This window comes from Hemicordylus capensis, chromosome 1 (genome assembly GCF_027244095.1).
Source record: "Hemicordylus capensis ecotype Gifberg chromosome 1, rHemCap1.1.pri, whole genome shotgun sequence".
Classification (NCBI taxonomy): domain Eukaryota; kingdom Metazoa; phylum Chordata; class Lepidosauria; order Squamata; family Cordylidae; genus Hemicordylus; species Hemicordylus capensis.
The window spans coordinates 123,882,078-123,900,103 of record NC_069657.1 but is presented as its reverse complement, the minus strand read 5'-3'; the positions used below and the strand labels follow the sequence as shown (position 1 = coordinate 123,900,103).

Below are 18,026 nucleotides of genomic sequence, written 5' to 3'. Positions count from 1 at the left end.
GTTGTGAAGGCATGAGAACATAAAGTATGATGATCACTCTCCAGTATTTTGGAAATGACATGGCTAACTTAGTAATTATCATAACAAACTGAAAAGGCTGACAACTTTCTGTGGCAGTATACCCTGCTAGCTGTAACCACAGTTTACACGGCATCTGAAATAAATAAAATGTTCTAATGTACAAGTATTGCAGAAAGTTTAGTCATTAGGAACTTTTATTGATTTCTTTTTCTTCTTCAAAAGGGACCGGGCTCCGTTTGTGCTGACATCAGATATGGCCTATGTCATCAATGGTGGTGAAAAGCCTACTATTCGCTTCCAGTTGTTTGTAGACCTTTGCTGCCAGGCTTATAACCTAATAAGGAAACGAGCCAACCTTTTTCTTAATCTGCTGTCACTGGTAATTGTTTTATATTGTATGCTGTAGATTGAACTGAAGATTTTAATTTTTTTGTCCACTTGTGTTAACAAGTCAGATTGTTTTCTGGCTTCTTTATTTTCTGCTGCAGTGATGTTTTAAATATCATGGATTTTTCTATATATCTTATATCTGTTTCTTGTAAGCCACCAGACATCCTATGAAGAAGTGGGGTACACTTCTTGCTAGATGAATAAACATGTTAAAAATTGATAGATCTGGATCGTGATCCGTTGAGCCCATAAGTGAATGGGTTCTGCGCCTGCGCAGGCACCTCTCGGGCCAACTAGGTAGCTCCTCGCGACGCCCAACCACCTTTCTGCACGTGCTCCTGCATTCCATCTATATAGTGCGGTTGGGCGTCTTCCGTTAGTTTCTGTTTGACCGCCACAGCGTTCAGACCTCGTTTGGGCTCCTCGGTAGACAGAAATTGTGAACTTTACTTGAACGGCTTGGAATTTGGTATTGAATATTGGACAATTAAACTTGCTTAACGGACTAGTTCAGACGACAGATCGGACTGATTTATCTGGCTTTACCTGGATTGTTGTTGGATCTTGCTAACTGCTTCACGGACTGTGTTGTCGAAAGATCAAACGGACTTATTCATTGTTTCTCGACCTGGACTGCTTTACGGAGAATGGAGAATAAAACTACGTTTAAGCATTGTGTGAGGTGTCGGGCGAAGTTGCCATCCACTGACCATCATGATGCCTGCTTGTTGTGTCTCGGTGAGGAGCACAACACGGCAGCTTGTAAAATTTGCTGTGCTTTCTCCAAACAAACGAGAACGAACCGAGCATTGCGCCTTAGAGCCGTGCTTTATGAGGATGCACTCCGCCCGCCGACCCCTCGCCCTATAGACCAGTCGACATCGGCTACGGCATCGGGGGCAGGGAGTCACGGAGCTGTCTCAGTACAGTCTAAAACCGTGCCTGATAAAGCTTTCAAGAGACCTTTGGAAGTCTCTTCGAAGGAGCACAAGCGCAAGGAGAAGAGGCTTCATCGAGAGGAAAGCGTCGGGAACAAAAGTGAGAAGACTGGGCATAGACTTAAAACTCCGTTGCCTTCATCGGTGCAGGGATCGGAGGGTGAGTGGAATACAGAGCATCGCACTTCGAGCCCAGTCTCAACGCCGAGACCCTCGACGTCAAGAACACACTTGACGTCGAGAAGAGAACGCACAGACGAATCAACGGTGCCGTCGCCCTCGACACCGAAGCCCTCGACATCGAGGAGTGAGCGCACCAGGGATGCTTCGCTATCGAGCTCGACATGGACATCGAAGGCGAACAGCAACCGTGACTTGGCGGCGCCGAGAGAGACTGTACACCGTGTCTCCCTCTCGCCTGCACACACTCCTCAACAATCTCCCTCTATTCCACGGAATTAGGGAAGCCACCGCTCTGATAGAAGTGCGACCTCGGCAATCAGGAGCCTAATGGCATCGGAGCCAAACACCCCTGCAGAATCCACATTCCAGGGGTTTGTGAGCGCGGGGTTAGATGAAGAAGAGGAAGAAGGGGAAGAGGAAGTGGAGGCAGAGCCTTGTCTCCCCCATCCAAAAACTCCATCACTTTCCCCAAGAGTGGCAACCGAAACTTTAATCCAGTCACCCTTGGCTGTGGTGCCACCGTTGCCTGGTTATATGGATGACAGCATACGCCATCCAGCTACTCAACCGTCGCATACGTGTGGGTTCAGACACACTCTTCCGCATGATTACACGGAATACTTAAGGAGGAAGGTACAACAACCCGACCCACAACCTCGAGAAGAGAGCCATCCCCAGTCTACAGCACTTGCGGCCACTGCCCACAAGGAAAAACTGGGTGGGAAGCGGAAGAGAAAGAGTACTCCGCCACCACCAAGCCCATCGTCCAGAGAATCTTCTCCTGTGTTGGTGCATCAGGACTATGGTACTGAGGGGACAGATTCTGATCAAGGCAGTGGACAGACAGAGCTTCCATCTGAAGTACCACCTCGCCTTTCGCGATCCCCAACTGAAGAGCTTAAAGCGTACCATGTAATGCTTAGAGAGATGGCAGAGGCCTTAGGGTTAAACCTGCAAATGCCAGATACTGAGTCCACCGACCCAGTTTACAACATGATGTTTCAGTCAAAGGCTTCACATCCCGTATCTTTGCCCATGATACCGGCTATAGCGAAGGCAGCAAAATCAGCGTGGGAGACGGTGCATTCAGTGAATCCAACCTCAAAGCGCATTGAGAACTTGTATCGGATATGTGATGGAGAGGGCACTTACCTGTTGCAACACCCGGATCCTAACTCCATTGTGTTAGATTGCGCATCTACATCTAAGGGCGGCCGCCGACACACAACTCCTGGAGACAAGGAAGGCAGAAAAATTGATGTATTAGGCCGCAGACTGTATGCGACTTCAAGTCTAGCTATCAGAATTGAAAATTACGCAGCGTGCGTGGCGAGGTACACTCACCTCCTATGGGACAACTTGCTCCATGATTCGACCTCCATGTCCACGGAGGAGCTGCAGGCTAAGCTCCATGAGGTGTACGAGAGGACGACCGCAGTAACAAAACAACAGCTTAGTACTTTCAAACACTTAGCTGAAACTGAGTCCAGGGCCATGGTGACTGCAGTCACCATGCGATGCTATGCCTGGCTACGCGCAACATCTCTCCAGCCAGACATGAAAGACCGTGTTGAGAATCTGGCTTTTGGTGGGAAAGGTCTTTTCCATGAGAGTACAGACACTACCATGGAAACGCTGAAAAAATCTAAGTTTACAGCAAAAACTTTCATGGTTTCCACCTCAACATCTGGCTCCCGAGCATACAATTCCAATAGACAGAGGCCATATCGTTACCCGGATGGGGGGGCTTCAGGAGACAGAACAAACCCTACCAGAGATCAAGAGGCTTCAGGAACAACAACACCAACGGCAGCAATAGAAACAAGAACCAAAGTAATCGTAACAACAACAAGGAAGCTGCAAAGCAGTATTTTTGATTGCAATGTCAGCCCACTGCACTTAAACACAATTGCCAGGACCACTACCATCGGCCCTGTAGTTGTCAGCTCAGACATCAGACTGGCAAGCCATGCTGTAGCATGGCACAACATAACATCAGACCAGTGGGATCTGAGAATTGTGGAGACGGGTTATGCAATCGAGTTCACCACTTCGCCCCCGTTCTCAGGGCTACGTTTCACGAGATCAACACCAGTGTTGGAAGAAGAGATAAAGGTGTTATTGGAAAAGAGAGCAATTGTGACAGTGCAGTGGGCGAGGAGATTGTCCGGATTCTACTCCCGCTATTTTCAGATACCCAAGCGGGATGGGGGGATACGGGCAATCATGGATTTGAGAGACCTCAACGACTTTGTCTGGACCCGGAAGTTCAGAATGACGACGTTGCAGGAGATTCTACCCTTTCTAGAGCAGGAAGAGTGGGCGGCAACGTTAGATTTGAAAGACACTTACTTCCATGTGGGCATCCAGGAGGATCACCAAAAGTATCTTCGTTTTACAGTGGGGGATAAGATTTACCAGTATGCTGTCCTCCCTTTCGGGCTATCAACAGCTCCGAGGGTCTTTACGAAGGTAGTGGCAGTGATAGTTGCATACCTTCGCACTCAGGGCCTAGTGGTCTACCCATATTTGGACGACTGGCTCCTGGTGAGCAAGGACAGAAGACTGTTGGATGCTCAGATTCAAATGATGCTACATCTTCTCCAGGAATTGGGTGTCAATGTCAACTGGAAAAAATCAAACTTGACCCCAAGGAAAAGACTCAATTTCATTGGAGCCATCCTCGATTTGGAGCAACGAAGGGCATTCTTGCCAATGGAGAGATGCAGTCAGATCATCGCGTTGGTAACTCAATTCCACAACCAACCAGACCAGAGAGCAAGAGGGATCCAAAGGCTGTTAGGCCTGATGGCTTCTTGCAACACAACTGTACGTTATACGAGGCTACGGATGAGACCCCTTCAACGGTGGTTCTTAAACCACTTCCGTCTCAATGTAGACAGCCAGAACATGCTGTTGCACCTTCCCAGGGGTGTACAAACTTCCCTGCAGTGGTGGATGACAGGGGTAAATCTCTTACAGGGAGTACCGTTCAGACCTCTGCTTCCGAAAGCGTGGATCACAACGGATGCGTCCCTACAAGGGTGGGGTGCACATTGCGGCCAAGATTGCATTCAAGGTCAATGGACGCCTCGACAGACAGAATACCACATCAATTATCTGGAGCTAATGGCTGCCTATTTGGCGTTAAGAGCCTTCGAACCACAACTAAGGAGTGCTGTGGTACAGATCCAGATGGACAATACTACAGCTATAGCTTATCTAAACAGACAAGGAGGGACAGTTTCTCCAACACTCTGCACCTTGTCGATGAAGTTGTGGGACTGGTGCATCAGCCATACCATATATCCAATGGCAATTCACATCAGAGGAGTGGACAACCAGCTAGCGGATGCTCTCAGTCGGAGCACTCTGAACAACCAGAGGCACGAATGGGAGGTCAAGGGAGACTGTATCAGACAGATTTTCGATCGTTGGGGCACCCCTACAGTGGATGTATTTGCCACGGTGGAGAACAGAAAGTGCAAGAGATATTGTTCTCGTGCGGGAATAGGTGTGGGGTCTCTGGGAGACGCATTTCAGTACGAGTGGAGCAAGGGGCTCCTTTACCTGTTCCCGCCGCTGCCTCTCCTAAATCGGGTGTTGGCACAGATCCTAAGGGACGAGGCAGATTGCATACTGGTGGCCTCATGGTGGCCACGTCAGGTGTGGTTTGCCCTGCTGCTTCTCCTGTGCAGGGGGCAGCATTACCGTCTACCAGCAACGTCAGATCTCCTGCAAATGGCAGGGGGCAGGGTACTGCACCCAGAGATAGGGACGCTAAAACTAACGGTGTGGAGAATAAACTTTTAAACAGAATTCTATTAAATAGTAGATGCAAGTCTACTAGGCGTAGCTACTTCTGTAAGTGGAAACAATTTAGAGCGTATGCTAAGGCAAGTGGATTCAAGGCACAGAGGGCGTCAGTGCGCCAGGTGCTGCTTTATTTAACTAGCCTGAAACTGAAGGGCCTAGCAAATGTATCATTGAAAGTGCATCTAGCAGCTCTATCCTCGAGACTTCCGGGATGGGATGGAAAGTCAGTGTTTACGCATCCAGAGTGTAAAAGGTTCATGAAAGGGCTGAATAATCTCTATTCTCCACTTAAAAGACCTTTGGAACAGTGGAGTCTGTCTTTGGTACTTTCTGCGTTGACAGAAAAGCCCTTTGAACCGCTACATGGGGCTAGTTTGCGGATGTTAACGCTTAAGACTGCATTCTTAATTGCGATAACCACAGCAAAGCGGGTAGGGGAATTGTCAGCTCTAAGAGCAGACAAACCCTACACCCAATTCTACCCGCATAAGGTAGTGATGAGGCTGGACCCTAACTTTCGACCAAAAGTGGTCACAGAGTTCCATCTGAATCAAGAAATAGTCTTGCCGACCTTTTTTAAAGATCCTCAGTCTCCTTTGGAGAAGGCACTGCACGCTCTGGATGTGCGTCGAACGTTGCTGTATTACTTGAAGGGGACTAAAGAGCACAGAAAGTCACATAAATTGTTTGTGGCCTATAAAGGCAAGAACAGAGGGATGTCGGTGTCTCGACAACGTATTGCCCATTGGCTAGTAGAACTAATCTTGATAGCTTATAGGCTGCAGAATGTAGCGCCACCAAAGACTATAAAGGCTCATTCTACAAGAGCCTACTCAACCTCAGCAGCTCATCTATCAGGAATTAAGATGGATGACATCTGTGTTGCTGCGACATGGTCATCGCAGCAACCGTTTATAAAACATTATGCAGTGGACCTGCGCATGGCACGCCAGGCGGAATACGGGCAAAGTGTTTTAAAGAGGGTGTTGCCTTAGAGGGCATTCTTCTGCACCCACCACCAAGGAGGGTCAGCTAACTAATCACCCATTCACTTATGGGCTCAACGGATCATGATCCAGATAAACAGGTTGCTTACCTGTAACAGGTGATCTGGTAGTGATCCGTTGAGTCCATAAGACCTGCCCAGAAGCCATCCCCACTGCAGAAGTGTAGACATCAATTGGCAGATTGCGCATACAAGGCGGTCTGCACAGAAAACTAACGGAAGACGCCCAACCGCACTATATAGATGGAATGCAGGAGCACGTGCAGAAAGGCGGTTGGGCATCGCGAGGAGCTACCTAGTCAGCCCGAGAGGTGCCTGCGCAGGCGCAGAACCCATTCACTTATGGACTCAACGGATCACTACCAGATCACCTGTTACAGGTAAGCAACCTGTTTTTATTGTGTATGTTGTGTACATGCACAAGTAACTCCAGTTTAAACTTATATCATAATGACTGTAGCACTTAGAGAGGGATTTTAACATATGCCGCTTACTTTTTTAAATTGTACATGTAAATAATCAATTATTTCCATCTTATTTGTTTGTTCTCCAGATGCTCCCTTCTGGGTTACCAGAACTTAATGGAGTTCAAGACTTGAAATATGTCCAGGATGCTCTTCAGCCCCAAACTACAGATACTGATGCTACAATTCTCTTTACAAGGTACCACAGAAATACATTGTTTAATAAGAATGTTCCCATCAGTTTTGATGTACCTATGTGGGGGAAATTCATTTTTGCCATTTGAGGGGAATATGTTAGATATCTCTTATATGTAGCTATAAGTAGCAAGCTATAATTTTGTTACAAATATTCATCTTCAGCTTGCCTTTCCTGCTTTTTGGCTGTGTGTAGTCCTTGTCATAATTCTGGGAACTGTACAACTAGATTCATGCCCCAATGGAGCTTTGGACTCTCTAACCCTCACAGCAAAATCTTTCTGAAATTCAGGGGAGTTCCAAAAGCAGTATGTGATATGACATGGGGTTGTAGTTCAAGGAAGAATATCCTACTGCAGATGCACAAGCCTTTGGGTGAAATAATTCTCTAGATTGTGGCCCTTACGTTTGCTGCCTTCTGTTGTCTTACAGTGTTTGTTGATCAGATTTGTAGACCAACCCAAACTACAGACTCTGGGCAGTTTACAACAACCTACAACAAATTAAGACAAAAATGAAATCCTTAAAATAACTTAAGAACCACAATCAAGTTTAAAAGCTTGGGTGAAGAAATAAGTCTTTAATGACTTTTTAAACTCAGAAGTAGGGAGGCTCTTATTTTAGCAGGGATTGCATTCCAGAGTCTTGGGGCAACAACAGAGAAGGCCCGTCCCTGTGTAGCCACCAGACAAGACAAACCACTCTGGATGATCTCAATGGGTGATGAGGCTCATGGTGAAGAAGACGTTCTCTTAAACACCCAGGTCCTAAGCCATTTAGGGCTTTATAGATTATAACCAGCACCTTGTATTTTGCCCAGAAACTTATTGGTAGCCAGTGTAGTTCTTTTAGTAAAGGAGTAATATGATCTCTTCAAGATGACCCGGCAACTAACCTGGCTGCCGCATTCTGGACCAACTGCAGTTTCCGGACTGCATACAAAGGCAGCCCCACATAGAGTGCATTGCAGTAGTCAAGTCTGGAGATTACCAGCATATGTATGTACTACTGTTCTAAAGTCATTTATCTCAAGAAAAGGATGTAGCTGGCATATCAGCTGAAGCTGATAGAAAGTGTCTCTGGCCATCGCCTCAACCTCGGACACCAGGGATAATAATAGTATTAATATTAATGAGAATATGTGTCAGTTATTAACTAATCGGAATGGTTCTTTGAAATCTTAATCGTGGATTAATTCATCAATTTTCCTCATCCTTTTGGTTTTGAAAATGCAAACAAAGAGAACAACCCTTACTTACAGCTGCAATATGTAACAGAATCCAATTTGTTTCTCTCCTATTTTCAGATTGATTGAATCAAGTTTGGGAAATGTTGCCACCAAGTTTAATTTCTTCATTCACAACCTTGCTCAGCTGCGCTTTTCAGGTCTGCCTTCCAACGATGAGCCCATCCTCTCTTTTTCTCCCAAAACATACTCCCTTAAACAAGATGGTCGTATCAAGGAAGTGTCTGTCTTTACATATCACAAGAGATACAACCCAGATAAATACTATGTAAGTGTGGATTATATTCTAATCTTTGAAGTGTCTTTTTCTATAGCCACCTTTTTGTTTCTGCCATCCACATTTACCCAACATCTCTCTAATCTCCTCCTTCCAACAGCATTTCAAGTATTCAAGGTTTTACTGTTGTACATCTTAGTTTCAGTGCAGCTGTTACCCCTGAGTTGGGTAAATGTTGATGTTCACTTCCTGAATGCAGTGGTTAAACTCTAGGTTACATTTCCTTGAAGGAAGATTCCCAATTGCAAAATGAGGCTATTTAAGCTCCTATGATTGCATACTCAAAAGTACTTTCTCCGTTTTATATTTGAGCCAGCCACCGGATGTATCAAGGTGATCTAATATTGGAAGCTAGCTCTTACAAGTCACTTGGATATGGTGGGGACTTAGTGGAATGAGGGTTTTGGCTATGGAAAAGCTGTTCTTGTACCACAGAGAATCAAACAGAGGTAGTACCAAAAATAATGAAATTGAGGGGGAGCACAGAAGGGGCAACATGCATTTACAGGTGGGCAAGCTGTGTCCCACATACTAGACTTTTGAAAGAGAAATGGAGGGGCAGTGAGGGGCAAACAACCTGTCTGAGGGGGCACTGCCTTCCACCCATGCAGCTACCCTTGGAATCAAGAAGAGTGAACTCATCCTGGATTAGTTGTGTGCAGTCTCTCCACCTGAGAGCCTTCAAGGGATTCCAGACATGCCTATGGAAGCTCCATAGCTCCTCTTCTTCTCCCCCCCCCACCACACACACACATATCACCCTTTCTGGAGATACAAAGTTTAGCTCAAAAGCAAGGAGAGGGGATACTAAAGAAATTCAAAGAAATGTTGCATGCTGCTTACCCTAGTGCTGATAAGATTGAGATGTCTTCAAGGAGTGTCTGGATCCAAGTGGGAAAGAATCGATGTTCTTAAGGTTGCTGCAGGGTTGTGACTGCCGGTGCCTCTGTAGCAGGCACTGATTGTTGGCTTTCTTCTGACTTCTTCAGGGCAAGGAGCCATGGGCCAGTTTGTTCAACTTCCTATGTTTATGAGTCTAGCGACATTGTTTCAAAAGCACAGTATCTCAGGTTTTGATCATTCTAAATTGCTTCATTCAGGAATGTCAGGCTCTTATTCCAGGGTGTAATACTTACAGGGGAATAATGTATCAAGAACAATATCATGTCTTCTAGCACAAAAAGAGTGTTATTTGTCTGCCCTTCTTTTCTTGACTTACTGTTCAGGTATATAACATACCCAGTTGACTATACATACAGTTGACATGAACTCTGTGCAACCTGAAACCAGCCAGACCTGTATCATGCTTTTGCTGTTCATCCTGCTAATGGTTAGCTTTCTTGTCCTCCCTGAAAAATTCTGTTAGATGATATAATTTTATTATGGGAAAGGAAAACCCACAATTAAATACAATAGCAACTTTTATATTAGTATCGTTATTCTCAAAACATACATCTGAGATATTTGCTTTCTTTCCTTGGATGATGGAAATGAATACAGTAGAGAATTGAGGCATAGGTATAGGATCTTGTATACAACATTGGTATAGGGTCTCGTATTATTTTAAAATTGTTGAAGTGTTTGCTTCCTGATTTGGCAGATCTATGTTGTCAGAGTTTTAAGAGAAGGGCAAACTGAACCCGCATTTATCTTCCGAACATTTGATGAATTCCAAGAGCTGCACAACAAGCTTGGCATCCTGTTTCCTCTTTGGAAATTACCAGGGTATGTTCCTAAGCAAAGAAATGTGGGGCTTTAACACTGAATCTACTAAAGGTTCTTGTATCATTCAGTAGTAAAGTTAAATCTGTGTTTCCATGATGAGTGATATCTGAGATCCTTTAAACTGGACATGCCATGAACAGAAATACAAGCAAAGCATTTGTGCTGCCACTTAGCTGTCTCTCCTGTGAGCTTCATGGGTATATCTACAAGCAGTGTGTAAATTACAGAGAGAGGTAGTCATGTATAGGTATATACAGGACCCATCCGTTCTGTTTCAGGATCTATCCTGTAGGTGTAAACATTTCATAACTGGCTCTGAGGGAATTACATCAAAGGAAGATAGAACAGATAGTAACTATTTCTACTTCAAATAAACTTAATAGTTTGCAAGTCATTCAAGGAAACAAACATCTTGTGAAACTGACATTAAATGTCAGTTTTGATCATAGCCACTATCTATTTTTTTCCTAGTACACTTAAGCAAACATTCAGAATGTACCTGGCTAAATCCAAGAACTCTTGTAGGGTACGAAAACAAACATGGACTTTGTTTTCTTTGTGCCTGATAATTGCTATTGTACATCAAGTCCTACTCAGCTGTGTAGGTACATGGCTTTCTTTTCCTGATTTTGTTTTGTTTTCTTTCCTGAATGTCACTATAATAGCTTCTGGTGCTTAAGCTATGTGTGGGCCAGGGGGCATGATAGAGAAAAGTGCCAAGCTTAGAAAGGGATTCTACAAAATGTTCCTGACTACTTGAAGCACTTGCACTGACATAATATCATACACTTTGAGTCATTTATGTAGTAGCAAATATTGAACAGCTGACAATAATATGGTTGCCAATGCCCCTGCAGCAATTTTGTGAGATTTCCCAAATTATTTTGATTATTTTGACTCTAGAAAATAATGCCTTGTTAATTACAACCAGATAATTATGTTGTTGTTTTTAAATTCACCAAAGACACTTCATTGAAAAGTAAACATTTCTGTGTTTACAACATGTGTATCTATGTTCATGTTGTATCTTGCAGCTTTCCTAATAAGATGGTTTTAGGAAGAACTCACATTAAAGATGTTGCAGCCAAAAGGAAAGTTGAGCTGAACAGCTACATACAAAGTTTAATGAATACATCAACAGAAGTATCGGAGGTAATGCTACAGAACATATAAATATTATGTCAAATATCTTATAGTGGGTACATATGAGAACTGTAAGATATGGGAGGAGAGCTGGTCTTGTGGAAGCAAGCATACATTGTCCCCTTTGCTAAGCAGGGTCCACCCTGGTTTGCATTTGAATGGGAGACTACATGCTTGAGCACTGTAAGAGATTCCCCTTAGGGGATGGGGCCACTCTGGGAAGAGCATCTGAGGTTCCAAGTTCCCTCCTTGGCATCTCCAAGACAGGCCTGAGAGAGACTCCCGCCTGAAACTTTGGAAAAGCTGCTGCCAATCTGTGTAGACAATACTGAGATAGGTGGATCAATGGTCTGATGTGGTAGAAAGCAGCTTCCTGTGTTAAACTTAACATTACATTTTGTCTTTCCAAATCCAGTGTGACCTGATTTATACTTTCTTCCATCCATTACTTCGCGATGAAAAAGCTGAAGGAATTGATGGCATAGCTAAGTGTACAGGTAAAAATACTGTTTTTACAAGAAGGAGGGTGCTTTGGGTCATTGAGACCTATAGTGGAAATATTTGTGTTGTCAGACTTCCATAAAGCACATACTCACTTGCTCAAAAAAAAAATGTTTAAAAAAATCCAGAGGCAGGAAAATAACAAAATGTGTTCAACTTTTTTGAACAACCAACCTACCCACCCCGCCCGGGCGAAACAATGCATATGGAATTGGTATTTATAACTCAATTCTTGTTAACTATTTTTCCTTAGTCTGCCCTAGCAGACAAACTTGGATTTATATACAGATCAGAAGAAATTGGGTTTATACAGATTTTTTCCCCTGTGTTTTTGTTTGCATAAAGAAAAGTGTGTAGTACTTCCAGTTACTGCTGCTGGTGTCTGTTTTGTGTTTCCTTTTAGACTGTGAGCCCTTTGGGGACAGGGATCCATCTTATTTATTTATTATTTCTCTGTGTAAACTGCCCTGAGCCAATTTTGGAAGGGCGGTATAGAAATTGAATAAATATCAACATGTATAGAAGCTTGGTTTAAAGCATTCCAGCACAATACATTATTTTCCTGCTTCCACATGTTGTTTTCTCCTTTTGTTGTGGAGTGCAACCCTCATTGTTCTTTATTGTCAAGTTCTATATCATACACTCAATGAGAATCAAATGAAACAAAGTATTTTTAAAATAAATGCTGCATTTTCCACTTTGCAGATTCTTTTTGCTTAATTGGATTGATATGAATAAAATGTTTCCTTTTTAGATTTGTTTGTAATTAAGCTATATTAATTCCTTATTGTTCGTATTAGAATATTAAGGGAACTTTATTCTGTAAGGGCACTGCAAAATGCTTCATATGGAGCAGTTCTGATGACAGAGAAGTGAATTTTGGTAACCTAACAGGAATGAACAGTTTGTCTTAATTTGCATCCATGACCTTGATTAGTCTACCAGATGCTTCTGTGATGGTAACGTGTGGCACTGTGTGATGTCACTAAAAATGGTTGGAAAATCCAGAGAACAATTAAACATATTCACTTAGCCTCTGTGACAAAGGAGGGATAGCAAGATTCCTACTCCGTATGAGAAAACCTGACACTTTATCTGTTCTTAGATGTATGTCCTTCAAGTCCGACCTCAGGCAAAGTGGGAGGAGAAGTGAAGTTGTCCATCTCATATAGAAATAGCACTCTGTTTATCATGGTGATGCACATTAAAGACCTGGTAAGTAAACAAAACAAAAAACAAAAAAACTGAAATCCAACTGGAATGTGTATATGATTATCATGAGTTTTTTGTTGTTTTAATCAGATTTTCACATTTTAAATAGGATTTTTTAAAATTTAAATTGATTTTAAAAAATTAACAATTCATAAAGAACCTAGGCCAAAGATATCATGATGAATATTAATCATAACTTCTAATTATATGCTATGAACATGTTAACAGCAGTATATGGGGATGAGAGATAACAGACCTGATCAGTCCTATTCTGTAGGTGATATACTGTACATGCAGTGCAGTATGTGTGTATACACACACACACACACACACACACACACACACACACACACACACAGAGTCAAGGCCTTGGTCCCCCCTTCAAAAGTGCAAAGACAAGGTCAATGAATGAATAGAGGGTTTGGGGAGATGGAGTAGATCTGAGTGAGGAGGAGTCTAGATATAAATAAACAGGATGGGGAGGGGAGGGGAGTAGAAAGTGAAACCAAAGTGGACAAAACGTATTCATGCAGTCCTGAGGAAACTTTTTCTGAGTGTATCCTCCATTCTTGAAGGGAAACGCCTATTATGACAGCAAGCCGTAAAAGAGGGAATATTTTAATAAAGTTCCTGTACCAGTGGATAAGATAGGCATGCATGCAAAATACAAACAGTGCAATAACAAAATGCAAGGCCTGGTTGCCTGAATGAAACAGTATTATGAGAAGTGTGTATCTTCTAAAAATGAAACCTATATCTATTTTTCTAAATATTTATTTAATGTTATATTAGACAAGAATGTACTTTTATTGGAAACTATGATAAAATAGAATCTTCCTGAGTAGTAATTTAAATTATGATTTAAATCATTAAAATTGAGTGCTTCTGTGAAGTGATTTAAATCATGAATTAAATTGATTTGATTTAAATCAGATCAGCCCTGTGATAAGTGTTAATCATGTGTGTGACAAAACAGTACTTTTTTTTCAGGGGCAGGTCTGATCGAGGAACTCCTGTTCCATTTAAACATGAGCTCCAATGCCTTGTTTCAATATGGTTCCATCTTTTCTTTTTAAAAGTATGTTCTTGCTCTCAGGTTACTGATGATGGTACAGACCCAAATCCATATGTAAAAACATACCTGCTTCCAGACATATATAAAACGTCTAAACGGAAAACCAAAATATCACGGAAGACTAGAAATCCAACATTCAATGAAATGGTAAGCTGTGCAGAATGTTCAGTGCCTTTTTCAAAGCTAATCTGTCTTACATAGGCACGGTGTATAGTACAGGTTTGAATCAATTGGTGGAAAATAATTGATGGGCAATTGCCCCCCTCCCCCACCCTAAAGCACAATAGTGCATGAGTTTGGCATGGGAGAGCCATACCTGAACCCTTCAGTATAGCATGTGGAAAGTGAGGGGAGAATTTGAAGTAGGAATTGGTGGCAGGACCCACATGTTTAGGGCACCCATTTATTCCCCTGGACGGGTCTGCTTTCCTTTGTGGATGACTAATTAGGATTTCAAGAAAAGCTTTTCACTCTTAATTTTGCATAGCTATGCTGTTAGAGAGGATGATTTTAAACACACTAGCTGGCATCCAGCAACAGACTACATGCAGAATGAGCAAAGCTGTGCTAGTGCAAGAGGATGGCTTAATTGTGCTAATAAAGGAATTTGTACACAATCACATTCTAGCCATCTTGTACAAAAGTGCCCATTAAAATAATACATGTTGCACAGTTGTGCAACATTAGTCTGAAACACAAGTGCCAGACTTAGTGCAACAGCACATGTGTCATCCTACATGTGGTTCACTGCTCTTGATGTTGGCCACTTGCTTCAATTCATGAAAGTACTTACAAGCAATTGTATGCCAGTTTGTGATTTGGGAACGGAAACCTCTTCTAAAACTCAGGGTCCAGAAATACCATTTTGGTTTTCTACTTAAGTTTGTCTGTCCTCCAACTTGCTTGACAGTCAGCTTTCTTTCTCCATCAAGGGCAGGAGTAGAGGTAGGATTGGGAACAATGAGAGTAACCTGTTTCAATACCATTGATTCAAAAACATACATTAGCTTATCTGTTTCATTGCTTATGAGAGTATGGATGAGGGATGCTCCGATGTTCTGGACAGGCTTTTGGAGTGGTTGCTCAAGCAGACTAAGTTTGCCATTCAAGGGGGTGGAGTATTCTAAGGAGCCTGGGCTGGAGCAAGTACCCTCAAAATGTAGCCCAAAGATAAAGAAAAACACTCCCTATCATCTGCTTTGCCTGAGGTCTCATTTGACTTCTGAATCTTCCTAATGCAACACATACACATTTTACAAGAATTCTCTGCTGCTATAGCTGCCAGAATTTTTTGCAGTGAAAACTGGGACCTGAACTGCATCAATCAAAGAAAGCAAGGACATGTATGGAACATGTCTGTTCAGCTGTTGCTCAGCCAGGTCTTCCCAGTATGCCCTGGCAGAGCAGCAGCCAAGTACCCCCACCTCCCTTCCAGAGATACCCAGCATGCCCCTTCAGAGCAGAGATACAGACTCTCCATACCTTCCCTGCTTTGGATGGGGATGGGCCTCTGCTGCCACTAGGCCAAGGCATGCTGCACATTATTATTATTATTTCTTGTTTACACAGTCAGACAGGTGTTATTGACTGGTTTGTTTTATCCAGACATCGAGTCCTTCCCAAGGACCTGGGATGGCTGAATTTTATTATCAGTGTTGTTGCTGTTGTTATTATAGATATCATCGCAGAATATAGGCTGTTCCCAGTAAAGTTCCTTTTTGTAATTGGCTGATGGTGATTTCTGTGGCCCCTATGGTGTTGAGGTGCTCTTCAAGATCTTTTGGAACTGCACCCAGGGCGCCAGTTACCACTGAGATTATTTTGGTCTATTTCTGCCACAGCCTTTCAATTTCAGTTTGTAGATCTTCGTATTTTGTTGTTTTTTTCTATTTCTTTTTCTTCTATTCTGCTATCCCCTGGTATTGCTGATTATTTTATGTCAATTATTTTAACTTGTTTTTCTTTCTTCTCGACTACAGTTATATCTGGTGTATTGTGTGGCAGATGTTTGTCTGTTTGTAGTCAGAAGTCCCATAACATTTTTGCATCTTCATTTTCTACCACTTTTTCAATTTTATGGTCCCACCAATTTTTGGCTACAGGTAGCTTGTATTTTTTGCAGATGTTCCAGTGTATCATCCCTGCTACCTTGTCATGCCTTTGTTTGTAATCAGTCTGTGCAATCTTTATTATTATTATTATTATTATTATTATTATTATTATTATTATTATTATTATTATTTCTATACTGCCCTTCCAAAAATGGCTCAAGGTGGTTTACACAGAGAAATAATAAATAACACATGTCAACAGAGTAGCAGCCATGGAAGATCTCCACCCCCACCCTCATCCATCCCCTGCATCAAAGAAGAGGTGAAACATAAGGAGCCTGGGAGGAAGACTGGAGTTTGCCAGATAGTGCTGACTCACTCACCTTGGTGAGTGTGGCAACCAGTACTCTGGAAATATGTCTAACACACTTGATCCAAGTTGAAATCAAGTAGCTGGATTTTTCCTGAAAAACCTGTTTCCAATTTAGATAACACTTTTTATCTATATTCCTTAAGAATCATTTCAAAAGTGCTTTCGTAAAGTAATACATTAAATCAGAATGGCAGTCCTCATTGTGATTCACCTCTTATTTGCCAACACCACAGACTCCTTCCTGATCCTACATTGTGGGTGGGTTCTCACAGCCAAGAATTGGGAGACTTGCAAGCTGCTCACACTCCCAATTTCTAGTCATAAGAATCTGTAGGGTTTCAGCAATCAGGTTGGCACCATGTCACCCCAACACTTAAACTGGGATTGACAGTCTGGGTTCCTGGATGGGCAACCATGCATGGGTTGTGAGAACCTGCCAGTGTAAGGATGGTGGGTCCTCCCCCCCCCCAACCCTGCTTTGTGCTTGGCTACTCTTTAATTCAATACTGTCTCTGCTTCTTGGCCCACAACTCTTTTTTCTCCTTTCCTTTTGGCTATCTTGCCTTTGGGGTTCCCAATCTCCTGAGCCCTCATCCAAGTCCTCGGCCTGCCTGCTTTCCCTGCCCAACAGCATGTATCTTCCTGTCACTAGAACCTGATGTGGCATTTTCCTTGCAGAAAGCAGCACAGCCACAGGTAGCAAAATCATTCATGCTGAGCAATTACAATGTTTGGGCATTTCTTGACATCCTATCAAATCAGCCACTGGCTGGCGACAGCCACTTTTTAGTTTCATCAAGTCTAAATCCATACATTCCTTCCTGAAAAATATGCCGATTGTGCACATCTGTGGGTTAATCTGGATGTCTATGCATGTGATGCCCTTATTACAGATATTCCACATAATTATTTGTCCTCCAGGAATTTAAAAAATAAATCTGATGTAATTCTGGGGGGTTGAGATGCAGATGGATGAATATGTAAACTCTTAATAGAAGCTCTTCTAAATTACAGCTGACCATCTGGATGCATGGAAAGTAGTGACTTGTTAATGTTTACACCATCCCTTTCCTCAGTTCATTGTTAAACTACTGCCACTTAAAATAAACAAATTCAGAAAGTAAGGGAGATCTTAGGTTGACATCCTGACTAAATTTACTTGAAGCTCCTTTGAAGTTAAGACAAGTTGGGCACCCTGAAGCCTTCTATCACAGTGGAAACGCACATTTCAGCTGTGACACATGGCTATGGGAGTGCAGGAGAGAGCTCTCAAAGAAGTGCCTGCTCACGCCATTATGCAACAATGCACATGGAGTAGTGGGGTTGGTCCCACTGCGTTCCCATAGCTGAGCTTTACACTGTGTTAGTCAGGATGTCAGCCCTTGTTTATAACGTAGACCTTGATACTTC

General features: G+C 42.8%; 1 protein-coding gene across 4 annotated transcripts in view; it reads left to right on the top strand.

The window, feature by feature from the left end:
- The window catches only part of PIK3C2A (phosphatidylinositol-4-phosphate 3-kinase catalytic subunit type 2 alpha), a 110,536-nt gene that overhangs the window by 89,134 nt on the left and 3,376 nt on the right, over nt 1–18,026 (top strand). For 2 of the 4 annotated variants that reach the window (XM_053297263.1, XM_053297269.1), the window contains exons 25-32: nt 244–400; nt 6,908–7,017; nt 8,320–8,527; nt 10,137–10,261; nt 11,296–11,413; nt 11,820–11,901; nt 13,011–13,120; nt 14,214–14,339. In XM_053297263.1, coding sequence (XP_053153238.1) covers nt 244–400; nt 6,908–7,017; nt 8,320–8,527; nt 10,137–10,261; nt 11,296–11,413; nt 11,820–11,901; nt 13,011–13,120; nt 14,214–14,339 — 1,036 coding nt within the window. Of the gene's footprint in view, nt 1–243; nt 401–6,907; nt 7,018–8,319; nt 8,528–10,136; nt 10,262–11,295; nt 11,414–11,819; nt 11,902–13,010; nt 13,121–14,213; nt 14,340–16,505; nt 17,313–18,026 lie in introns of those variants that run through there. The other 2 variants (XR_008316442.1, XR_008316444.1) reach the window with 2 other exon arrangements.